This window comes from Trichoplusia ni, chromosome 16 (genome assembly GCF_003590095.1).
Source record: "Trichoplusia ni isolate ovarian cell line Hi5 chromosome 16, tn1, whole genome shotgun sequence".
Lineage (NCBI taxonomy): Eukaryota > Metazoa > Arthropoda > Insecta > Lepidoptera > Noctuidae > Trichoplusia > Trichoplusia ni.
Genome location: NC_039493.1, coordinates 8,167,354 through 8,192,800, shown reverse-complemented (window position 1 = coordinate 8,192,800; position 25,447 = coordinate 8,167,354). Strand labels below are relative to the sequence as shown.

The window sequence follows — 25,447 nt, the reverse complement described above, 5'->3', positions numbered from 1 at the left end:
ACACTGTCATGAAAATAATAGCCGTCGACAAAAGTATATTAAGCCACCTACATCGTTGTAAAAAGCTAGAATATTTTTGTAAGAGCGTGCTGCAATCGCATCAGTTTAATAAAATAATTGGAGGTTGCAATTGAACCTTTTGCTTTTTGTTTCAATCCAAACGATTTCACGACTAATTAATCGTTTATACGTTATAATGATAATAAAAAAACGTCTGGCCGGGAAATTTCAATCGCATAATCCGTTGATAAAGAGTATTTTCAACAGAGGTTCTGATATAAATACAATCACTTTGGGTTGTTATTTACATTTGTTAGTAGAGAATCATCAATATGCGGGTCATCGTTTTGTTAACGCTCATCATCGCAGCTGTTTCAGGTGAGTCACATAATTTGACGTGACGTCGACGACGCTCATTTTTTTAAATTAAAATGTAGTTCTAGCAGTTGCATGTGGTATTAATTCTTGTGTGGCTGTAATGGCTCAAACACAGTCAATCTATTTCATTTCGAATAAAATTACTAAAATTGGATGAATATTAACTGATTTTCATTGAGGGAAAAACAATTTGAATTGCTTCTAACACATTAGCAAAAAGATATAAAAAATTGTATGCGATGTTATATTGATGATTCTTTTCTAATCCTTCATAATAGCTGTTCCTCTGAGCGAGAGGATTGTTGGTGGATCAGTGACGAACATCGAGACATATCCCACAATAGCCGCTCTGTTATTCACGTGGAACTGGAGTAACTACGCACAGAGTTGCGGTGGTATCATCCTCAACAACAGATCCGTCCTTACAGCTGCTCACTGTCCTCAGTAAGAACTATTTTTCTATTTTCATGACATGACGTTATTTCCTGACTTTTTTGTAATAAAACGATTTTCATAAAGAAGCTGCTCGTTATAAAAACAATGTAAATATTTGAAAGTTTTGCGTACTTTTATCCTCATAAATATAAGATCTTGAAAAAGTATCTTGGTAATAACATTAACCTAGTTTTGATTTTTGGTGGGCCCCGACATTTTTTTATTTATTCTTCATTAATATCTACTTTTATAGCGATTGGTGAAATTAACGTTTAATTTATTTTTCTTTTAGCCAAGACCCCCCGAACAGATGGCGATTCCGTGTCGGATCAACTTGGGCCAACAATGGTGGCATTGTTCACCACATCAATCAAATCATCATTCACCCGCAATTCGTCCGAGCTACCTTCGAATCTGACATCGCCGTTTTGCGCTCCGCCACAAACATTGTTTTCAACAATGCTGTAGCTCCTGCCTCTATCGCCGGATCGAACTACAACCTGCGAGATAATCAGGTTGTTTGGGCCGCAGGATGGGGTTCCACAGCCGTAAGTTTTTGACACAATAAAAAAAACAGTAAAGAAATAAGACCAACCCTATAATTAAAGTTTGACTGAATGATTGCATTTAGAAGATTTATGAAAGCAAGCAGTCATCTTCTTCATTGTTTCAACCAACCACGACGTTACTTTACAACCACTCATAGTTTAAGCATCAGGTTAAGGCATCAGAAGCGACTTTTTTAGGATATTATTAAAAACACAAAATATGTAAAAAAATAGATTTCAAGGTTTCAAATCGATTTTTTTTCTACAGTTCGGTGGTTCAAACTCGCCGCAGCTTCGTCACGTCCAGATTTGGACAATTAACCAAGCAGTTTGCAGACAACGTTACTCGAGCCGTGATACCACCATCTCTGACAACATGTTGTGTGCCGGCTGGCTCGACGTCGGCGGTCGCGACCAATGCGGTGGAGACTCCGGTGGCCCTCTCTACCACAACGGAATTGTTGTTGGTATAACCTCTTTCGGACATCAATGCGCCCTGGCTAACTACCCCGGCATTAACGTTCGCGTCACCAGATTTACTTCTTGGATCCAAGCCAATGCCTAGAATATTTTTAACTAATTTCAGAAAGCAACCGTCCCTCAGCAGTATAGACTTAATAAATGTACATATTTTTTAAGAATCATTTTTTTTTCATTTAAAGACTCACCATTATGTTAGAGATAAATTAAATTCACTACCTTATACAAATTAAATATAAATATTCATCTTATTGACGAGTCTTACTCAAACAGTTTACTTACGAGCTGAGGGCAAGTCGGATAATACACACTAAAGTTTCTGATTGAATGCTCTAATTAGGAGTAAGCTTTGATAACAACGCATTAAAATATGAACATTAAAACTTTAATACCGTCCACTATATAATTGAACACGCAAAATACAAATGAAAATATCCTGTATTTTTTTTATAAAGAATAGAAAATACCTAAAAGAGTTTATAATAAGTATCTAAATCCTTGTATTTTTTGGGATGAGGTCGTAATCTGCAGCATCAGTATTCTGTGAGCTTCGCCTTCGGTTTTGCATCATTAGTCGAGAGACAACGCTCCTGTATTTGCAATTCGATTTCGGAAGCTGCCATCTTGTTTGAAATTTGTGAGTGTTGTGGGAATATTGTAACGTTTCACAAGTAAAAGCTAAAATTCTTTGAGATATAAAATGTGTAGAACAATTCGAAGACTTGAATTTGCGTGTGTTATTATTTGCATGAAACATTTTCCATACATAGCATATACCATCCATTTATAGGGACATTGTGTATCTAGCTTTCATTCATCACTGGAACTCATAAGTTAAGCGGGTTTAAGTACCTATATATAACAGGGTGTGGAACAGGCAATCTTTTGACATTACTATAATTACGGACCTTCGCTTTGCTGATGACATAGTGATATTCACCGAATCACATTAAGAACTTGAGAGTATGCTCCAAGACCTGAGCACGGCAAGTTTTGAGGTTGGGCTTACAATAAACAGATCCAAAACTCAACAGATGACCAATAGCACAAAACGTAGGGTCGTGGTAGACGGACAGGATTTGCAGTATGTTGATGAATACGTATATTTGGGCCAGATTATTTCATTTGAGAACCGCCAGGAAAAAGAAGTAGAGAACAGGATACAGAAAGCATGGAAGAGTTTCTGGGCCCTTAAGGAACACCTGAAAGGCAGTTTACCAATTACTCTAAAAAGGAAGCTCATCGACAGGTGCGTCCTGCCCGTCCTAAACTACTGTGCTCAAAGTTGGTCACTTACTGAACACAAGTCCAAACTCAAAATTTGCCAACGCGCGATAGAGCGCAGCATACTTGGTGTCAAACTAACGGACCGCGTAAGAAACACCACACTGCGCTCCATAACGCAAGTAACAGATGTCGGGGAAAAAACAGCCAGGCTAAAGTGGGAGTGGGCTGGTCACGTCGCGCGAATGCAGCCTGACCGTTGGGCAAAAATCGTTACACACTGGACGCCGGAGGAAGGACATCGTCGACGAGGTCGTCCGCGACGATTGTGGTGTGACGATCTAGTCAAATACGCGGAGCGCACGTGGCCGGAACTTGCACAGAATAGAGAGGTGTGGAAGAGAAAGGGGAGGCCTTTGCCCAGAAGTGGGATCTAAAGCAAGCTATATAAAAAAAAAATAGTCAGCGTGGGACAGTAGTCACTATAGTCACTCACACTTTCCAACATAAACATCGCTAGTGATTCATAATAATTATCTGGGTAATAACGTAGTCAGGTATCTAATCTAGTATTATTCAATTTATAAGGTAAATCATATTCATGATCCTGATAGATTTTCTTTTCAAAACGACCCAAAATAATTACACCGTAGCTGAAGCCTAACCTATTGTGACTTTTGGTCGGGAATCAACCTTTGTATGCTTTTATTTTTATCAATTATACCTGAAATGCAGTTTAGATCAGATGCACTTGACACAAATATGAGAAGACACAAGTTATTTTTGGTAGTGACCAAAGTTCGTCTTTCTGAAGGATAATTTTCCAGCACAAACAATTAATTTGCTCTCTAAATCGACTGTTCACTTATTGTATATTAAAACCATAATATTTAAAGATTTTATTCTAGGGAAAATATCCCCACAGGTGCAGTATGTACAATTACGTTCTGTCTCAGCAAAATCCAGGATATCAAATAAAAAAAACCTCTTGAAATCGTCACTGTGTGAGTAAGCGTGGTCACAAGATATAAATTATTCTTATCTGTATCATTAATGACTTAAGATCAATCATTATAATCTGTTATTAAAACATTTGAAGGGAAGTAGTACTTCTTAAGAAGTTATATCAATTTAATAACAATATGTTTTTTCTATAACCGATAGTTGATTTTGCTGCACGGCATAAAAGCTGACTTAAAAATATAAAATTTATTGCGTTTGGAGAGCCGTCAAGAACACTAGAGACTGGCTGGCCGACGGTTTCTACCTGTACTACGATATCTTACAGCAGTACTATTGCTGATGTGGGACTGAGGTGGCGCACTCCTATGCATATATCGGCGTCTTGCTTCCACAATAACAGCAGTCCTAGTTTAAGAGCGGGTAGTATGGTCGCCTTTCGATTTATATTACAAGCCTAGAACGCCAGGTCCATCGGGTCCGCCGGGTCAAATATATTGTAAGTAAGTTATTCCTATGCTGATCGGGTTTGAAGGAAACTCTTGGTGCAGCATTCCGAGGCTTTGAGGTTACTGTGATGTTAGTATTAAGGTGTTTTCACGAAGCTGTGGATAAAATTCTTTTGTAATTGTACGACGTCTGTAGAATGGCTTTTTGAGTGTGTGTGTGTGCAATTTATGGCTCATAATTCATGAAATTTTAAAGCAGCAGCTTCATAGTTAAATTTGGTGAAATCTTAATACATTTTCCCGGCAGATAAGCGTCATATTCTTGTGAATAATAAAATCCCGATATAAATTAAAATGTTATGAGACACCTCAATCTCATTATTGTTTTTGGAGTCTAACTTCCTTGTAGATCATAACAAAATCACATAAATTTGTTATTGTAGTACCAGCCAATTAGTCAAAATTAAAAGTAAACAGACATAAATAATATTCCGCAGCCATTATATCGAGAGGGTATTGATCACAGCGGCACAGATAAGTTAGAACGGAACCAAAGTAATTGTGGATAGTTGGAAACAGCCATCCGGTTGATTGCTAACTGTGGCAACTCCGGACGATAACTGGCCTTGTTAGGAGCTAGTTATTTCACGCTCCCTCAGTTCAAAATAAGTCAAATTGAAGTCTGAAAAATATTTTTTATCAACTTTGTGTTGAACCATTTTTTTTATTTATTTAAAACCTTTTTTTTAGTTAATCAGTAGATGGTTAAATAGTATGAAATTATCTTTAAAGATCTCATTCTCAGAGTCCGATAAGAGAATATATTCAAGAAGTTCCGTAGTATGTAAAGCTCGTAGCCTTTGTCTACGTTGCTACGAGAAATGTTCTTGCTAAGTACTAAGGTTTCGTAAGTTGGATTCATACAAGATTTTTAGGTAAAAATCAACATTTCGATCAATAGTGTTAATGGGATGGCTAATTGAATGACATAAATGGCGCATTATGACACCGCTGCACGCGAAAATAACATCAGTAAAGCTATAAAGCTAGTTAAAATAGATGGGTAATTTATCAAGTATATTGGTCTAATAATTTATGCACTGTTCCTACATATTTAAAAGTACTTATACTGGCTTACCTTAAAATACACATAATCACTTAATCATCATTGTTAGACTTTATAGTGTTTTTGACAGATACTTGTGTTTTATTATTAAAAAAAAAACTTTCTTTCTCGAAATGCAAAAAAAAAAGGCTTTATAGTAAATACTTCCGATTGCATTTTGAAATACATATAGGTAAACCCGTTATTTAAGCTGAGTGAAACCCGTCATCACATACCTGAAACAAAAGAAAAAAAACATTTAAATACAAAGGCTTACTGTGTTAAACTTGGCAACTAATATTATGACTACGATTCGCTTAGTACGATACATCTGACTTTCCGCAATCTGCATGAGGACATAAAATATGAAAAGTTTGACAGTAATTAGCTTCAAGCTGAAACATGAGGCTTAGACAATGTTAAATCACAACACAATAGAAAACGAAGAATAAATTTCAAATGTATTGGTCAGACATTTTTAGACATGTATCGTATCTTTAAGTGATCAGTTTAGAGAGCCTACCAATACGTCTTAAAGTATTATTTATATGGGTATAGGAGAAAGATGCCGCTCTACACCGCGTATTGTACTATAATGCTTGCACAGCCATAATAATGTTTACTAATATCATAAATGTGAAAGTGTGGATGTTTGGATGTTTGTTACTCAAGCACGCAAAAACGGCTGAACGGATTTGGATCAAATTTGGCATGCATATAGGCATTGAAAAGGCCATTTCCATTGGCATGGAAAAGAACATAGGCTACCTTTTATCCCCATTTTTGAAATAATTCCCGAGGGAAAATTTAAAAGGTGTGTAAAAGCTATAAGATCACTAAGGGGATGTATTCCCATGGAAACGGGGACCACCGAACGTTGTAAACTGAAGTCCACGCAGACGGAGTCGCGGGCATCAGCTAGTAGATAATATTTTCAAATGCGGTGCCAGAACAGTCAGTCAGCGTACGAAGAACTTGTTCGCAGACCCCGTAATAAGTAGTTGTTATCTGTTCCACCCACAAACATCGGCTGTCAATTCGTTTACTCTAAGTGAAAATATCAAGGGCGAAACGATAATAATACCACAAATCAATGTGACACGCACACGGCAATGTCAATTCTGTTTCAAGGCTCGTTCAGTGATGTTTGTTCAATGTTATGATTGTCTAGCTGTTATTATGATAACTACATATATCGTCAGTGGTTATAGTAATGGGAATGTTTACGTGAAATTGCTATCGATTTTTCTCGCAGAAAAATGATCTGCCATTAAGATGTATTTATTGTTTCTGTATTATTGCTATTGAGATTAACCTGCTAATGGCATGTCGTTCTAATAGCCTCTTTTTTGTTAGACGAGGGAATCTTTATAGACAACCGACTCCTTGGGGGAGGAAAGCAGACTCTAAGACCGTACGCGTTGAATTGTCAGTGGTCCTTTTTCATGAATTCTTCATGCAAAACATTATCAGAATAATCTAATAGCCTGATATTTTATTTATTCAGTTATTACAGGTACACGTTATTCTTATGACATAGTACAGTGTCTCACAAAACAGTACACACTGTTTGTCTGCGAGATCAAAAAATAATATAAGTGTTAAGGAGTTTTACATCACATCACTAGCTACTCCACATAAAATTTCAAATCATTCCGTAGCCAAAGTCTAAAAATGGAACCAGATTACCGAGGGTCCACCGTGTGTTCGTCCTGCACCATATTTTATCTCATGAATCGTTTTATCTAAACAGTCTAGAGTTTACATTATGAAAAATACCTTGCCGTAAGATCGAGGATAAGCAACGATAGTTACGGTCATAAATTTGTTGAAAGCTTATTCGCCTATCGTAGATAATACATAAGATCTTAATAGACATAATGACTAATTACCATGTTATCATGATACATTGATAACTTTTGACGCAACTTCACTACGCGAGGAAAAACACGTTCTCATGTTTTCAAAATAGTAAATCCGGTCAAGTGCGAGCCAGTGTCGCAACATTAAGGGTTCCTCGCAATTTGACTAAAATCCCTCAAATTGATTTGTTTTTTTTTAGCTCACCAACTTTGCCCGAGTCAAGATACTACATCTTTACAATTTCAACTGTAAAAATATCACGGCTCATGGGATAAAACGAGGCTGACAGACAGCGGACCATCAGTAATAGCGTTGCGTTTAACATTTGAGTACAGAACCTTAAAAATAAAACACAAAAGTTTTGGGTTTTATCATATTCTTAGTAATAATTATAATTATTTCTTTGATACCGGACATCAAGGAATCTCGAACATTAATAAAATTATCGATGGATTATTACTTACGTAGTCTTTTATTGTTCTTAATTCTTATTTAATCTAGTCGGAAGTCAACCGTGAAGATACTTATAATTGTTATCAGCGGTTGAGACCACTAAAGCCATTGATCATACGAATCTCACAAATCTTGACAGGTTGAGCGCGATACTGGGAATTATTACTTGTTGAGGGACGCAAAGAAGTGTTTTTAATGATGGGCGATGTTTTTACATAGGAAAAGGATAATTTAAAACTGCTTAACTGTTGCTGAAGCAGATATAGAGAGTTTGAAAATTTATGTAATACTAGCGGCAGCTTACCTGCGCGAAATATACATGTAAAGAATAATATTCTTTTTTTTAAGCTGATTAAGCCCTATGGTACTTCTAATCGATCGCTAAGTATTTAAAGCGTGAAAGCGAAACAAAAAACTTTTATTCATGTATTAATATAATCAAAAACTAGTAAGATAGACACTACCGTTCGATATTTTTGCAAATCCTAGCAAATGCAAACTTGTTAATTTACGACTACTGCCTTCATAGCACTTGTTTTCAATAATAGCGCTAAGTCAAAAACCTTTCATATTTAAACCTATAGGTTTGTATTGCGCGATCGAATCGATAAAACCATGACACTGTGTACGCAGTCCTCATAACTTATGATAAGCAACCTTAAACTAGTACTATAAACGGAGCGTCAGCATACATGAACCGAGACAAGTTCAAGTAGAAAAATCGATCCAGGTGTTCGGCTGTTTCCGTCACCGGTCGGCAGCCTTCGCCGCCTGACATTGGCATTCGTTAGCAACAACTTCTACTGAAACAAGTTAAATAATTCATCGCATAAATACTACTTATCATCAAACTGTAATTCAGAGTTACTGAAGTAGGGAATTTACCTCTTCAACAATCACTTTTGTGTTATCTGTCGGTAGCAGGAATGGTTTACAAATTGCTATACTTTGTCTGTTTCAGAGGGTTGGAAAAATGTACTGATGTAATGAGGTTTGCTTGAAGAGCAAACTAAGCACTTGTCTTGTTAATGTGTTCTGTAGTCGAAAATAATACGCAGACTATGTGTGACGTTGAAGATAGGTTTATAGACAGACGTTACTACATATTTTATATATTATTATTTGGCTGACGATAAAGACAGATAATATAAGTAAACAATTCCTTCTACGTAATACTGGACTATCAACATTGCGGTACGGAAAAGTAAATATCATAATGTTACGAAATTATAGGTTTTTTTAATCTTTTATCATTTTATCGATAAATGGTAATTGATGTTTTGATAACATTTATTTTGTTTTATCTACTATCAAAAATTCTGTTTGAGAAAAAAGATTAGAAAGAGATTATTATGATAACAAATCGTAATACCTGACACTAGTTTTTTAATTTCTCGCTGTTAGGCAAAAATAATATAATTTTAAAGGGATGGAGTAAAAAAATATGCAGTCTAAAAAGCTGGATAAATAAAAAAAAACTAGTAATTATGACTCTTTTCTATTATTAAAGTTATTTTCAGAAGAAATACCTTTGGCTTGCCCTTGGAATGCCACTAAAGTGTCGATACAACAAGGTCCGTACACAAATCCATAATTACATTACCATCTATCAATAGACGAAGAAATTAAATAAAAAACTGTAATTATTTATTAATAGCTTTCGAGTTAAAATCATAAAGATTTTACCTATATAGGGCAAATTGACAATATCTGTTTAATAGTTCTTTTATTTGAACATCGAATTTGATTTATTTCGAAGAAAGTCAATAATTTTCTTTATGTCAATTTTTATCAAATTCCTAGATATTAAAGATTATTCTCGTAGACACTAAAAGTTCTAATTTTTGAGGAAAAATCGAAAGTGTGCTATCAAATTTCCTTTGGTTACTTATTCGGTAACAAAATATTCAATTTAATTAGTATCTTATACAGGTATCTATCGATCCTTAATCTTGGAAAGCTTTATTACTTTTTTGTCTCAAAAAAAAAACTGTCAGCTCAGCGAATTGGCGGCTGAGAGGAACTCGTCTCTATTTCAAGAACAGGAAGTTCTCTAGGAAGAAACAAGATTACCACACTAGCTTACAACACAATGCCCCGCTCCGAAGTAAAATATCTCCAATACATTTCCCCAGCGCTAGTTTCAGCACATTGTTGCACCAATAACAGTGGAAATGCTAGCAAATTGGGTTTTACTCAGACTCCCCAAATACACTAGGTATATATTTGAGTTCTGCTGTATTGATATAAGTAGTAAGTAGGAAGTGATGTGTCGATTTGTTATCACTTGTATGTATTTGTATTTATTATGTGTCTTGTACACTAAGCTGTTTTATCAACTTACAGGAAGTTGACAGCTTTGTGGATTATTATAAAATTTTATGAGATTATAAGATAACTTTTTAAATCGGAAGCTATATTTAAAGCTGATTTTAAATGTATTTTATATCTATAGCAATATACTCTTATTTGTATTTTTTATCGCCCTCGACTCGAAATGTGATGTTAAACGCTTAATAACTGACTTTAGAATAAGAATAGTCAATGCAAAATACGATAGCAAAGAAAAGCCTCGTTCACACATAAAAAATAGCTTTTGCACTATATTCAGATAACCAATCAAACCATTATCTTATCGCGTAAAGACCATTACTGCACTCAAATCTTTATTTTTAATTAGTTGCCAAGTGCACCCTGTAAGAATTGTCGTTGCTACATCGATCTTAATACTCTTGATTGAAATCCGGCAAACAATTATGATTCTTAATTGCAAACAAATAAAGCTCGATTTAATTTACTTGTAATTTGCCAGTCCTTCTTATGTAGGTACAAAAGGCTGATCAGCAAGTCGAGTATGGACTTTAGAGTCGAGGTATTTATAATTCATCATTATGATTACATTTCTCAAAGATAAACTAATAATTGGTTTCAGCAGGTATTTAACGATAAGATCGTTTATTAAATTGATTATGTAATAAACTTACTATGAAATAGCAGTTATAATTTCAGTCATGTTCTGAATAATCAAAACGTGACAATTAATAATCTATACTCTATACTAATCTATATTAATATATAAAGCTGAAGAGTTTGTTTGTTTGTTTGAACGCGATAATCTCAGGAACTACTGGTCCAAATAGAAAAAATATTTCTGTGTTGAAAAGACCATTAATCGAGGAAGGCTTTAGGCTATAAAACATCACGCTGCGACTAATAGGAGCGAAGATACAATAATGGAAAATGTAAAAAAAACAGGGCAAGTATAAATCATAACTTATATCTTCTACCCACGGGGAGGAAGTCACGGGCAACAGCTAGTTGTTAATAATTATATAACAGGTGTGCTTTTGAGGTAGTCGTATCTTAAAGCCAAAGATTGTCCCTAGAAATTTACAACAAGATGTCATTGCTTTGATTTTGTTTCAATGTTTTAAAAGTATGCCTGATGTAGGGTCAGTGGCAAAGATTACTGTTTTGCCTTTTAATTTGCTTCAAAAACATAATAATGTTAACAATATCCTAATAGTTTTTATTTTCGTAAAAATGACTTAAACCGCAAGTGAAGACTTACGTGTGTACAATCAAATGAAATAGTTATATGTACTACTACTTCACATATCTATAAAACTAGTTTCACGAAGCTGAAACGACGAAAAATGCACTCAAAACTGATTAACAATAAATAAGAAACAGTCGAGTATTACTTGCAGCGGAGTCATTAAGTTGTGCTTTGTTCCACAGTCGTGAACGAGACTACATTCCCAGTTTCAAACTGCAATTTACTACGCTCTCCTTGTGACGTAGTTTCATGGTGACAAGGCATGTGCTAACGACTATTCCTACATTACGAAACAGAGTAATTCTGTTTGAGAACCTTGTTGGTTTGTTTTAAGCGTATTTATTAATGAGGTTGAGAAACTCATTTAGTTGTTGGAACAAATTCGCTTAAGAGATAGGGAAGGTATCAAAGAGTTTATGGAGAGAAAAACCACTTTCCACATCTTAAATGTGTTAAGTTTTTCAACCAATAAAAAAAAAAAACCTGTAGCGCTTACGAATTGAATTGTTATGTTGCTAGTGTTTTGCTTGTTTATAAAGATTTCCAAAAACAATTACTTAAATTAATAATAACTTAACTAAAATTTGAGGATAATATATTTCTTATGCGAACCGATGCCGCAACATATTGCACACATTTATCCTTGTGACAAACTTAGAACCACTTAGAACTAAACATCCTTAAAAATTATTCCTTGATTGGTTACTTTATGTATCAGTGGTAAAACTCAATTAATCAATTATATCTATCATCTAATTAAATGTAGATTTTAAGAAAAAACCCTATAAATTTATCATAGTTTTTATCAAAATTGTAATTACGTCTACAGACGATTAGAAGATAATATATTATGCGATAGCACCCGCTGAAGATATGACATACAACCTCGTAGCTCATACAATAATTGTTATTATTTCGTCACCACTACGCGTCATATTATAACAATTTTTTAAACTTAATTGGCTCGTTTATCTCTTTTTACCATAAACTTTTCAAGAAATTAATCTCTAACCTTATTAGTTCAATCATTGTGCACTTGCACTTTAAATGTTCATAATTTTGAAATAATATTTTGGGTACTTTTAGTCGACTCTATACTTCTTACCTTATATTAGTGATAAAGTATAACCATTTTAGGTACAATATTCTTCAAGTTTGGCTAAGGTCTATTTGTAGTTTTGAAATAACCGATCAAACATAATGACACATTTTCTTTATCTTAAATGTAGTTTTTAGTGCCTACATGTTTAAATCGATATTACTTTAACTGTTGCTTCTACCAACTTATTTTAAAATAAGGTGTAACGAACCAAAATCTAAGTCATTAAAATTTGCAAACACATTCCATTTGCCCACAAATTGAAAGTACGTATATTTAAGTAGGTTGTTTTACAAAGTGGAGCCGGCGAAGGAAAATACGAACGCAGACAACTTACCAGCGGATTCTGGCGAAAAATTAAGTTGTTTTAAAAGCAAAGTTTACTGTAAGCCGGTGTTATTTGATGGTAGGGGTTTCAAAGGCTCCGAGATAGGCTAAAGCTTTTGTTTGTAAAATATGTAGAGTATCTGGTAATTCAGTTTGTTTTTTTTAATAAACAATTTATGTGATTGTCATTGTGTTTTAATCCTACTATCTTTTTTCTTCTTAGACATTTACAACGTACAAATTATGTTGTATATACTTGAAAAAAGTACTTAAGAACTAAAAGAATATTTAAAATAAAGCATAAAAAGCCATCATCAGTTACATATCAAACAAAATGTAGAGTGCATTAATGTTTGAGGAACTTCTTAATAACTAACTTATTTCAAGTAACTTGAAATACAAAATTCAGAATATTTAATATTCATACGAAGGCTTTCACAACATTATTTAGCTACATCATACTCCGTCAACATCCTATCGCATAATGATAATGACGTAAAATATTAGGTTTCGCGAAAATGTAGAGCTCAAAGGATAAAGGAATAAAATGGAAAAACCCAGAGCTTTCTTCAGATAGCGTCTAATGAGCGTTCAGCTACAGAAATATTTGGTCGGGAAAATTTAGATCAATATTTTATTCTTAGTTAAAGTAATGTGTTTTTTTGCTTTATAGACTGAAGTTGGTTTTGTAAGTTTACTCGGAGAGATAAAAAAAAGCATCTACTTTACTGTGTAAAAGAAAATTCGATATTATTATGTTTGTTCTTCTATTCTTATTTTCTTTATCAATTTCTTGCTGTACTGTTACCGTCAAGACTTAAGGTAAAACTCTTGCAGTTGTAGTTATTGTTGTAGACAGGCGCGCTACTTTAACTTATAAAGAGCACCATCACGCTGTGACGTATGCAAATGCCTTATAGTAAAAGTAGTGGTAGACCTCATGCACTGAAAGTACGTGTTTGCGGCACGAGTCGATATAACACTAGTAAATGAAATCCACACGTGACATCTTATCTAAATTCTTATTTTTAATTTGGTTTTACATAATCAGTTGTATCTTGTTTCAAGAAATCGGCGTCTATCAATAGGTACAAAATACTGCGGCAGCTTACAATTTAATCCGCATTACAAGGATAACATAATGGAAAACCATTATTATTTATTTTGAATAAAATGTAAATATTTTTGTTTTATTTAGAATTATTATTTGCTGAACTTTAATAATAAGGAAAAGGATTACGCGAGTAGACTGATTTTAGGTGTATTTCTCATTATGATGTTCTGAAACAATAAGCCAAAGTTACGTTAATGTTCACTTAAAAATCTGTTGCATTGGTTTTTATTGTGATTCAAAAAGTGTTTTACAACTCAGGGGTAGACACGTGGTCTATACAAGAAAGATCGCATCTACATAAAATTATTATTTTATTATTTATTATTTATTTGTCTTTAAACAAAAAGGTAGGTAACTTATTAACTAAGCCCCACAAAACCGTTGCAATGGTTTGACTGTGGGGTCGATGAGTCTCTAGACATAGTTATTATCTTACTTAAATGTACTTATAACTAAATATATATAATAAAAACATAATAAATTAATTTAAATTAGAGAAAGTAAAAAAAGAAATCCCTGTATCTGGTGCCATTAAGACTCTTTGAGATCTTTTTGTAACTTCAATGGACTCAATACATAGTATCCATTTGTAATAACACGAATGTGTTTGAAAACTTTATGACACTTTAAATTCCTTCAAAATAAATCAAAAGTTTGAGAGCAACACCTGTACGTTTAACCAAAGATAACGTATCTGAAACTTTGCGACCTCTTTCTACGCGGGCTCGTATCGAGGAGAACCGTTAAGTTACGAAACTTCAAGTAGTGTTAAAGTTTGTCCGAGAACTTTACTAGCAATGCCGGGATTTTACCAGATATTTGTCATGTCGTTTATTAAAGATGCTGGAATGGTTATCTGAGGGCACGGCAGTGCCCCTGCCAAGTCTCGAGCAAAACGGGCACGGCCGTACCATCTTTTCTCGAAGCGATTCGCGGCTGTTTCGCCCCCCCTGTATCTTCGACGTGGACAAAGCTAGGAGTTTAGCTTTTCGGGGAATAATAGTAGGCATTAGAACAAGCTTAAGTTCGAAATTACATGCCAATTGAATTAATGGTTTAGGAGTTACGGTCGATCAAAGTTACACCATTTTGTCACTCACTGACTCACTGACTCACTGACAGATCATCAAAAATCTAAGGTACTTCTAGCAGACTTAGAAACTTCAAATTTTGCACCAAGATAGGTCCTTAGCCACATATAAAGGAAAAATTATAAAAATATTAAAAAATAATATGCCATAGAAAACAATTTTATATTTGCGGTTTGGCAAGAACATTATGTATGGATTTTGACTGCATTGTTAACTTTGTTCGTTGTTTAAGTACCTATTCAATTGGATGAATACATACATAGAATAGAAAAGAATAATATAAATGTAATACACAGACTATCATTAATACAAATTAATACATAAAATTCATAATTCATTAAATTAATAAAGCTAAAACTCCATTGTATTGCGATAAATATTGTATGCGCGCTCGATAGATGGCGTTGTACGTGTCTGAATCGCGCTATGGTTTCGTTACAAAGCGCAGTCTAAGTAGTACTTCAGAATAATTCGATAATTTTCATTTGATAGCGCCACCTGTCTATGAAAAACCATTTCGAAACTAAAAAATATTGTAGTGATCATTGATATTCGGAGAACTTTACGTGTTATTTAGTTTAGTTTAGCTATAGTTTGTAAGTTAGTAGATATATATATGCATATATATATAAGTTTAAGCTTGTTTACATTAGAAGTAACGAAGTCTCAGAGAAGAAACAAAAGAGATAGAGATAGAGAATGGGTTCTAAGCAAAGCAGTAGCTGAAGTCCTAGAAATTATGACACCTAAAAAAAAAGAAAGAAATACACTTACAAAAAATAAATGAGATCCCACCAAAAACATTAAATGTAAAAAAATGCCAAGTCTCTCGATGCAGTCTTTCCATCGTAAAAAGTTTTGAGATCTCATAGAAGCCAAGTCCTATTCAAAATATTTTGTAGTTATAAATCAACATTTAGTAATTGTATCAATAGTTTTCTTTATATTATAATTATAGTGACTTGGCAATGAGCACAAATTAAAAGCTGCTTGATGCCTGGAATTATGTGCAAATGTTACTGACGAGACCAGTGATCAGATTATTTGTTATGTGTGAATCATGATGGTCACTACCGACTACATGCTCCAATACAATAATTAAGAATACCTTACGGGCCATCGCTTTATGAAAGTAAATGAATCGAGAGTACACTAAGACTGACTGCCGTTGCCGAAATTCGGTTGGGACGACACGGATAAACCAAAAGAAAATTAATTTTGTGATATTAATGTTTACGCATGCGGTGTGTGTAACTTTCAACTCCTACAAATATGCCGTTTTATTTGTTTCTTCTTGTGCTCATTGCCAAGTCACTATAATTATAATATAAAGAAAACTATTGATACAATTACTAAATGTTGATTTATAACTACAAAATATTTTGAATAGGACTTGGCTTCTATGAGATCTCAAAACTTTTTACGATGGAAAGACTGCATCGAGAGACTTGGCATTTTTTTACATTTAATGTTTTTGGTGGGATAATACTTTATTAAGCCTTTTTATACACAAAATGTATATTTCAACACGTATTGCTTATATGAATGAATGATTTTAAAATCAATCCAAAAGGCAGGTTTTCAGTTAAGGCTGAAAAATTACTTTTCATTGAATTTTACCTTTTTATCTTAAATTACCTACTAAATTTTAATTAGTTACTGTTTCATGCCGATTGAGACCCTTAAAATTAATTAATACATATAAATCAGTGACGAACTCATACTAAAGTGACAGATACCCAATTAAATAAAACTAAAAGCAGCGTCTAGCTTATCCTTATCCTTTAGTGGACAGAAAATCAATTCAATAGATTATTTACAACTAAGTTAAAAAACCTCAATAAAATCAAACCAAACAAATGTACACTCATAGCATCTTATTGTCAAGGTGGTAGTACAATGAAAGAAGACATTGAAATTATTTATTTAAAACCATATTAACAGAGGTCACGCACGCGACTTATACAATATTAACATGTCGTAACCTTCACATAACAGCCCTATCAAGACGCCTTGACGAAAGAAGTTAATTCATATGAATCTATATTCTTGGGGGCTGACACCACCTTTAGAGTAAGACTCTATATGTGGAAATTAAATTAAAACATTTATTTTGAAAGAAGGACATATTTTTCATCAATTTTACATGTTTTTTCTGAGAACGGACTCGACTGGACTACCCTGTCAGACTACCCTGAAAAGAAATGTCGAAACAAACTCAGAGGTAGTATAGTCTCTTTTAAAATCCAGACAATTTTAAAATGCGAGTATAAGTATTAATTAATGCAGAGTATTTCTAAAACGATATAATATAGAGCGGCATCTCGCATCAACAAATGCAACAAAGTAGCTTTAAGTGGTGATAGTAGGCCCCTTGACCGAGGCAATGGGCTGTGAGACTCACCTTGACTAATACTGCTGTAGCCATCAGGTGTCATTAAAGGTGTAGCTCCCCCGTCGTACATAATGTAGTATATCCAGAAATAGATGCACCACAAAGTTATTCACATCACTTAACTAGCACTTGTACTTAATTATTCATTCTTATTTCCATTGTGTACCTAGTTTGATTGTTGTTGTAAATTGTGTTGATATTAAATTTTAAAAAATGACGACTGCGATGTTATGCGTTTTAGTACATTGGATCATTTAAAAATGTTTTATAGATTAAAATGTTCAACGATGAAATTAAAAAAAAATTGAAACAGGGATGAACAATAGCCTTATAATTGGGTATTCATGTATTCCGTATCTTATAAATCCTATTCTATTTTTTACTGAGCTACTCAATTATTTCGAAACAAAGCTTTAATACAGCAACATTTTTATTTAATGTTTTATTATCTTTGTAAAAGTTTTGAAACTACGAAACATCGGAGCGCTATCTCGGGGCTTCGAGTGAAATTCTACAGCTAAGGAACTACATTAAAATGATAGCAGCTTCCAAAGAATATTTGAGAAGCTAACTTAGTTTATCAGCGAAGTCCAAGTCTCAAGTTTATCCATGGAACAGCTGAATCCCTCTTTACAATTTCATTGCGGTGTGAAACTCTTCATAAATCATGATGAAATGTTGCCTCAAACGTATTTATTTTCTGAAAATGTTTCACTGCGAATCGTTGTTGTTTTATTGATGCTTTGGTTTTATGTTTAGGATATATGGTTATAGTGTTTGTGTACCTCTTGTGATCCGCGTTCAGACTCTTTGTTTTTTTTTAACTATACGAGTATTTTAACTAAACGTTGTATGAATAGCTCAAGGTATAACAATATCTTGTCTTCAAAAAAACTTTTTACCGTAAATTTAATTCGTGAACAATTAAATTTAGCTTAATCTTCAATTTTCCCCATGAACGTTGAGGCTAGCTTGTAATTTCTTAACTTTTTCAAATCTAAAATCAACCCTATCACAATGTGACACGTCTGGAATGTTAGAACACTTTTATGCAAGTAAGGCTTAACTTTAATTGCACTCCTATACATTTTTACATTTTGGTAGTTTCTTACATCGTAACATGTCCATCTACGTGTAGAGTGACATAATTGCAGGCATGTGAAAAACGTCACGCGGATTTTTGCTTTTGACATAAACAGCTGTTCTCGTATTTTGAAATGAAATATTTTGTATCCAGTCAATTAGGTTTTAATGGAGAAAAATGAATTTTCTTTCACAAACTGCCTGGGTCAAAGCCTGGGTGTAAAGGCAGGAAGGGTTTCTTTTTATTTACATTAGGTATATTTGTAATAACTAAAATAATATAATTAACCGTGAATTAGTATTAAAGAATAGTAGAGGTTTATGTTTTACACGAACTTTTGATGAGTGCATAAGATTTATTTTTGAAAATTGTTATTATATTAATATTTTTTCAATAATAATATCAGTATCCTTTTCTATAACTAAATTTACACGATATTACATAATCTTTATTCAAACAAAAATATTTTAACCACTTTAAAACCACAGTAAATTTTTACCTCACATATTTTACAACTGTCGAATTATGTTTTAATTTTAAAAGTAAAGTATTAGAGGTTGTTTTCGCGACGGCAAGGCACGTCGATACGTGCCTGGTGGTGGGACTCCACTACCACCCCATAGCACCACCGTGCCCACCACACTGAACATATAAATGAGTGGAGTCGGCATTACGGTAACAAATATTTGACTTGTCATCCTACGCAATAGTATTATATTTTATTTTTGTTGTAAAATAGTTGAATGAAAACCTCGTAATAGGCCAGTAACTTCGCAATAGGCTAGAAGAATCAAGAATCATCATTGTAAAACCAAGGGGAAAACTGTGACGTAAAATAAAGTTCGGTTGTTATTTTGTACTAGCCTATTTGTGAAATCTAGACTAGAGTAACGTTAAATCAAATCGCACTGTAGCCAAATAGTAGTGAAATCCGGTTTTAGTACAAGAGTATTTCGAGACAGACGTTAGTATGCAGATCGAGACGAGCGCATCCACGATCCCACTTTGACAAATTAACGTTGCGGTTTCCTTTGGAATTAGAGATTTAAATCGTCTTAAGTTGACTCTGTGAGACCTTATTTGACTCAAGTGAAATAAATACATACTCTTGCAATATCCTACGTCTACTTACGTCCAAAACATTGATAAAACTTCACTAAAATAGGGCTCGTGGAAAATTAATAAAAAATAGATGTGTAGCTTATCCAAAAATGAATGAAAAGCATTATAACTTTAAGTGAAAACAAATTACTAACGACTGAATGGACGAAACAAGTCCACGGACACACGTCTGAACTCGAAATAGTCTAGTGAATTTTTAATAAGACATTGAAAACTGAGTTTCATGGCTCCTAGTAATTTACGTAGTAATAGATGGCCGTGACCGCGTCACTGGGACATTGCATGTCAATACAATATCGATCACCTGCACAAGTTCTTTCTAGCTGTAAGTTCTGAGCGCCTGGTACAATGCCTCGCCTAATTGACTGAGTGGGGTGCAACGCCAGTTAAAAATAAATGTCTGGGACCCGCCCTTGTAGCGTGCATGCAATTCTTTTCATTATTTTTTATTTGCACGTTATGTTTCTTTGCAAACGTATTTCCAGTTAAATGAAATGAAAGATGTATGAATTGCACAAGTACTAGGTTCAACTAGTATTTTGAAGCGTACAGTCCGAACAACAACCGTTATATAAAATAGCTTACCTAACCCAGTTTATGTTCAATTTATTTATCCATTTTAGTGTAATTATGTAAGCATTTTCATATGCATGAAAACATGGCGTTCTGATGTTCGATAATAGCAGTAAACGGGCGGCATGTTATCAGTTGTGTGCTTTCCTAACATGAATATTTCCTAAAATGAACTAATATGCTTTAGTTTCGCATTGAACGAAAACCGACAATAACCGAGCTAAACCCTTGAATGCTACAAAAAGCTATATAAGCAACGTCAATCGCGGTAAAACTTTTAGGAGGTATTTCATAATCAGATTCCGATTGCGGTAATGAGACAATCCAATCAACCAACCGAGTGGCTGAGCACCAAGCCAAGTTAGAAACTTCCTGAATCCACCGCCATCACCACAGCTCCCAAAACTTTTGAAGATAACGTCAATTAAGACATTTGTTTTGTTCTGTTTTTGTACTTTTCTAACGATAAGAAATGTGTGGTAAGGTAGATAATTACGACGTATTTAACTACACAAAAATTACACTTTGTAAACATTGAACGTTATATATGAAAACCAGTTGAATTTGCGTTACTTTACTTTTTTATTGATAAAAAGATACTTCTTCTGCATCGCGATAGCTGCAAACTATTATTACTGCGTACTGCGTATCAACGTCATTTCTCATTACCGAAATACAGTTCAAAGCACAGCGATAACAGTTTCCCTGATTATCGCTTTACCGGCTGTAAATGGAAATCAAACCGGAGCTTAGAGTACATTGGCTGTGACAGATAGACAGTCTGCTTACGTTGACTGGTTGCTAGCGATAATGTGGCTTGCCATGTTAATTGATTAAATAGATACAGTACTTGAGCAGTGCTGACTAAGTGACAGATTAGTCAGCGGTAGGAATACTTAGATAATTATGATTAATTTATGTATGTGATAACGACAATGTATAGATCAAGTCAAGCTCTGAGTGCTTTTAATCTAACTCATAAAAAGCTTGCCCCCCTATGTAATGAAATCGTGCAGATTCTGATACTTGATAGTATATCTGGTAGGTGGAAAATCGCAAATTCAGTGTGCCGCATGCCGGTCGTGTGGCGGCTTCGATCCCAGCATAGGATAGGGGTAGCATTTGTGTGATCCACTTGTTCCAAGACAGAGTATCTTGTGCATGTGACTTGAAAGATTGTGAATCCCCCGTTTAATTAGTACATTAGTCGTACTTAAAGATGTATTTAAAAAAGGCGTAGTACTTCATAGTCGTGCCTGCATAATAATGAAACAATACAAGAACAATGACACACCCCATTGCTCGCTACTAAAGGAGCAGTTCGTTCCACGCAGTTAGGTTTTACATTGCGTGGCATGTTAAGTAAACACAGCCAGTTTATCTTCAATAGCACCTAAACTTAGTATGTACACACTGAAACAGAGCTACAAAATAAACATTCGTCTGATCCGCAAATATTTACTAGGTGTCGAAGGCTTTGTGAATGCTATATTTATTTCCACCTACTTTGTTTGATTAGGATGTTTTTACGTCTTTTCTGGGGTAAATTATAACATTGGATAAAATTTTAGGAACTACTAGTATTTCTACCGCATATAAATATGTTCTGGGATCCAATTGTTTTGTCTAGCTGATTTTCATAATCATAATGACAGCGCTAGTACGATGTCTTCATAAAGCAAGATTATTGGTGTTAAAAGAGAAAAGCAAATGCAAAAGCAACATTTTTTTTCTACGTGATATAATGCATACGAAAATAAAGTATTGCACATAATGCTAATATATCTGACGCACCCTTAGTAGTCCATCTTACCTGGCAACGTTCTAAATCATACATTTTTTACGACAACATGTCATGGCATGTTTATGCAAAATACAGTTTGTGTTGACATGACGAGAAATTGCATCAAAAACATGCATCACAAACATTTTCGTGAAATACCAACGTCGAATATCAAACTAGGTTAGGAATGCAGAAAGTATTTTCATTTTTCGATGCATTTAAATCTCGAAATGTAGGTCGCAACATCTTTCTGTTGAAAAAGTGAACTGAATACGGATTGTCAAAAAATATGTTTTTTTTACTATAAAACTCAATGAATACATGAGAGCGGTTACCTTCAGTATATCCTTCATTTCGCTTTTGTTTGTCAATTTCACTACCAGATTAATATAATCTCAGAATGTCAATCAAGTTCTATTTTGTGATTTCTTTTTTGAAACAAATTTCATTCTATTTTAAAAATATTATCCTTGAACTAAGCTTCGTAAAATTCTGTAATTCTTATTATTTGTGAGTATAGATGTCGACGGTAATATTCCTAATCATAATTATCATGAACTTTTACACTGGTAATAAACACGCACAACAAGAAAAACGTAAATAAAGGAGCTTGAAACAGTACTCGCTTTATTGGCGCCACCTAAACTGTATCGGAACAATTCGGAGGCAGTCTGACGAATGTAGGGCAGCAAGGACTGGCCGGGGGTGGCACGCGACCATCTGATAAACAAGAATCTGCACGGAAGTCGCGACCCACTTCGACCTTAATGCTAAACTGGTAATTTCGTACGCGATTATGGGAAAGTAAGCCTTAAATAATCCACTCTAGTAACAAAGTTAAAGAAAACACTAAAGTTCGCTAAACGGGAAACGATTGTGCAGATAATCTTTTACGGCTGTTTTTATTTCCAAGTTTGTATCGGCAGATATGCTTAATTCAATTTGTTTGGTGTTGAAGGTTTTCCTTAACTTTAGAAATACAAAAGGATTATATTAGGCAAGAACTTTAATGCCGATCCAGTTTTATCCAAAATCTTCAAAATGCGTCCAAAGAGGTCCTTCAATATGATTAAATCTTATCTCTTCAGTAAACAGGTAAGTCTTTAATAAGATTAACTCTGGAATCAGTTGAAATTTCGTATAATGCAAACTTAAAACTATTTTCTTTTCCGACTTGAAATGGCGTTTAAAAGCCCTTCGGCATAAGCTTTAGAATAGAAAAAGAATGAAGTCTTTTAAACTTGGCAAATTGTGCATATTATAAGTGCTTTAAAACATAGTTAGACGGAAAGTTAGGTTTTAAAATATATTTAAAAACTTCACCTAAAAACTTATAGAAATTTTAAACCCACTCTACAATTTTACAGTCTCCTGAAGAATCACTAGATTTACCGAAAAATCAGAAAAAATCAGTCAAAAAACAAGTTCTGAAACATTAATCCAGAAACTAAGAATGGCAATGGCCAGCCCTGATATCCTGTCTAATATTTACAGTCTACAGTTTACGACACCAATTTAACTGAACTCCAGCCGGTATATTTTTCGACACGTAGGCGGGAATTAGCGTGCCTGAACTTCAACCGCGTGATTGGATTGGGAAGCGCAATCCTCTCTGCTTTACGTATTTTAAACGTGTCCCAAATAAGTTGTGAAGGGATTAAATGCAATGGATTTACTGATGTCTGAAATTCTCAAAATGTATTGTAGTTGAAAACAGGGTTTAATTCCGAATAATTTTGACGCTGTTAAACTATTCAGTAGATATTTGGAGTACACGAGTAATATGAACAGCCACCGGAATTATGGTAATTGTTGCCTTAAATTGTATCATTCAAAATTTGTATTAATCATTTTACCTGCTCATATCTTATTTTTTTTTTAAATCCTTGCCTAAGGTTCAGCAATGGTAGGTACCACGCCTAACTCGGTAATATTAGGTGTTACAGTATAGCCTTTTATAACGCAACTTTTTATCGGTAAGTAGCATCGATCGCTGTAAAATAATGGCCTGGTCATCAGGTTGTTTACTGGCTACTCGACACATCGACAACCTGAGTGTTTTTATCATGCACTTTGTTGTAAAGCCAGCCTTTGTTACAAAACTATAATTTTATTATGAATTATTTTAAAAGGTATTCCTAAAAAGTTTTATGGCATTGATGTTTTACGAAATAAGCAAAAACTTAAAACGAAAATAAATTTTAACTTTAAAAAATCTAATAGCAATATTTCGTTAAGCAACAATTTGAATTGCCAACAAAATATGTTACGGCTCTTACTTAATTAATGTAGGCGTTCTGTTTTATTATTTGGCTTATATATATTATACTAATTACTTAGGTAATTTCAGTATTCAAACAAAACGTGTCTTGTAAAAAAAATACAGAAACGCTATTTTTTATAACGTCGACAGAAATGATTATTTTTTTCATTGCATTTTGAGTATTAAACTTTACTGTACTACATTTGTAAAATCACACAGTAATAGGACTTCTTTGTCAATTTCATTAGTTCATTTCCACAGTCTGGCATGATTTCAAAGAGCCAATCCAAGCCATATCACTTACTTGCGGGGTATACTTACGTGAAATTGGCTTCCCTTTCACACCCTGTTACTTTCTTTGCGGTGGTAACTGAACACGTTTGTCGATTACGAGGTAATAGTCCAGACGATTTTTTCATCCTATCATCTACAGATTTGAAATCTAGTCAGCAAAAATACACTGGAGTGGAACTATCAATGCGGACTTAGAATATGTTTGAAAAACAAGATAGAATTTTCGTTGGTTTATTTTGTAATATGTAATGTATACCGGAATAAATCCTATGCAACTCTCTAAAATCTTTATCTAATTAGAAAAGATCACATTTCGCAGCATTACGAGCAGTTTTATTATTAAAACAACTGCCAACTCAATTAAAAGTTGACATCAAAACAAACGATGCCAACACATCATAAGTACATTTATATGAAATCCTATACAACATAATTAAAACCAAAAAGGCCTACCAAATTCAGACAGAATGTCACGAAACATTTTCATTATGTGAAGGATTTATTTGCAAGTCGACCACGTAAAACGAACCGCAAAGTTTATTCCCCTTAACTGGTAGCCGCTAAAGCACGCGAAGTGTTTGTATTCGCAATGGTAATCATGTCACGCGCTCACGGTATGCACCGTCCCCCTACCTGACTGATTTATAGCAGTTTGTAAAAGTTTTTCATAATAAATGTTACGTGTGGTCGTTGTCAGTGGAAAGACTTAGAAATATAGCTGTTCTAACATAATTTTAGTATTTTACCATTTTCTTCTAATTATCTTTTGTTTATTACCATTGATGACTACCAACTGAGAATAATAACGATACTTAACCTGTTAAGGTTTAAAAACTAAATCGATATCT

At 34.0% G+C, this 25,447-nt stretch overlaps 2 protein-coding genes across 2 annotated transcripts in view; one reads left to right on the top strand and one right to left on the bottom strand.

The window, feature by feature from the left end:
- LOC113501932 (solute carrier family 12 member 6) overlaps positions 1–25,447 on the bottom strand; it is a 390,722-nt gene that overhangs the window by 179,130 nt on the left and 186,145 nt on the right. The window lies entirely within an intron of this gene.
- Positions 287–2,001, top strand: LOC113501959 (trypsin, alkaline C-like). Its single transcript, XM_026883292.1, has 4 exons — positions 287–378; positions 657–822; positions 1,106–1,361; positions 1,630–2,001. Exons 1-4 carry the CDS (start codon positions 333–335, stop codon positions 1,924–1,926), a joined length of 765 nt encoding a protein of 254 aa, XP_026739093.1. The 5' UTR covers positions 287–332; the 3' UTR covers positions 1,927–2,001.

Bases quoted from the DNA above. Each gene is read 5' to 3' on its own strand.
- LOC113501959 (XM_026883292.1), top strand. From the start codon at position 333: ATGCGGGTCATCGTTTTGTTAACGCTCATCATCGCAGCTGTTTCAG. The intron at 379-656 runs GTGAGTCACATA...CCTTCATAATAG, and splicing joins CATCATCGCAGCTGTTTCAG to CTGTTCCTCTGAGCGAGAGG. The intron at 823-1,105 runs GTAAGAACTATT...TTTTTCTTTTAG, and splicing joins ACAGCTGCTCACTGTCCTCA to CCAAGACCCCCCGAACAGAT.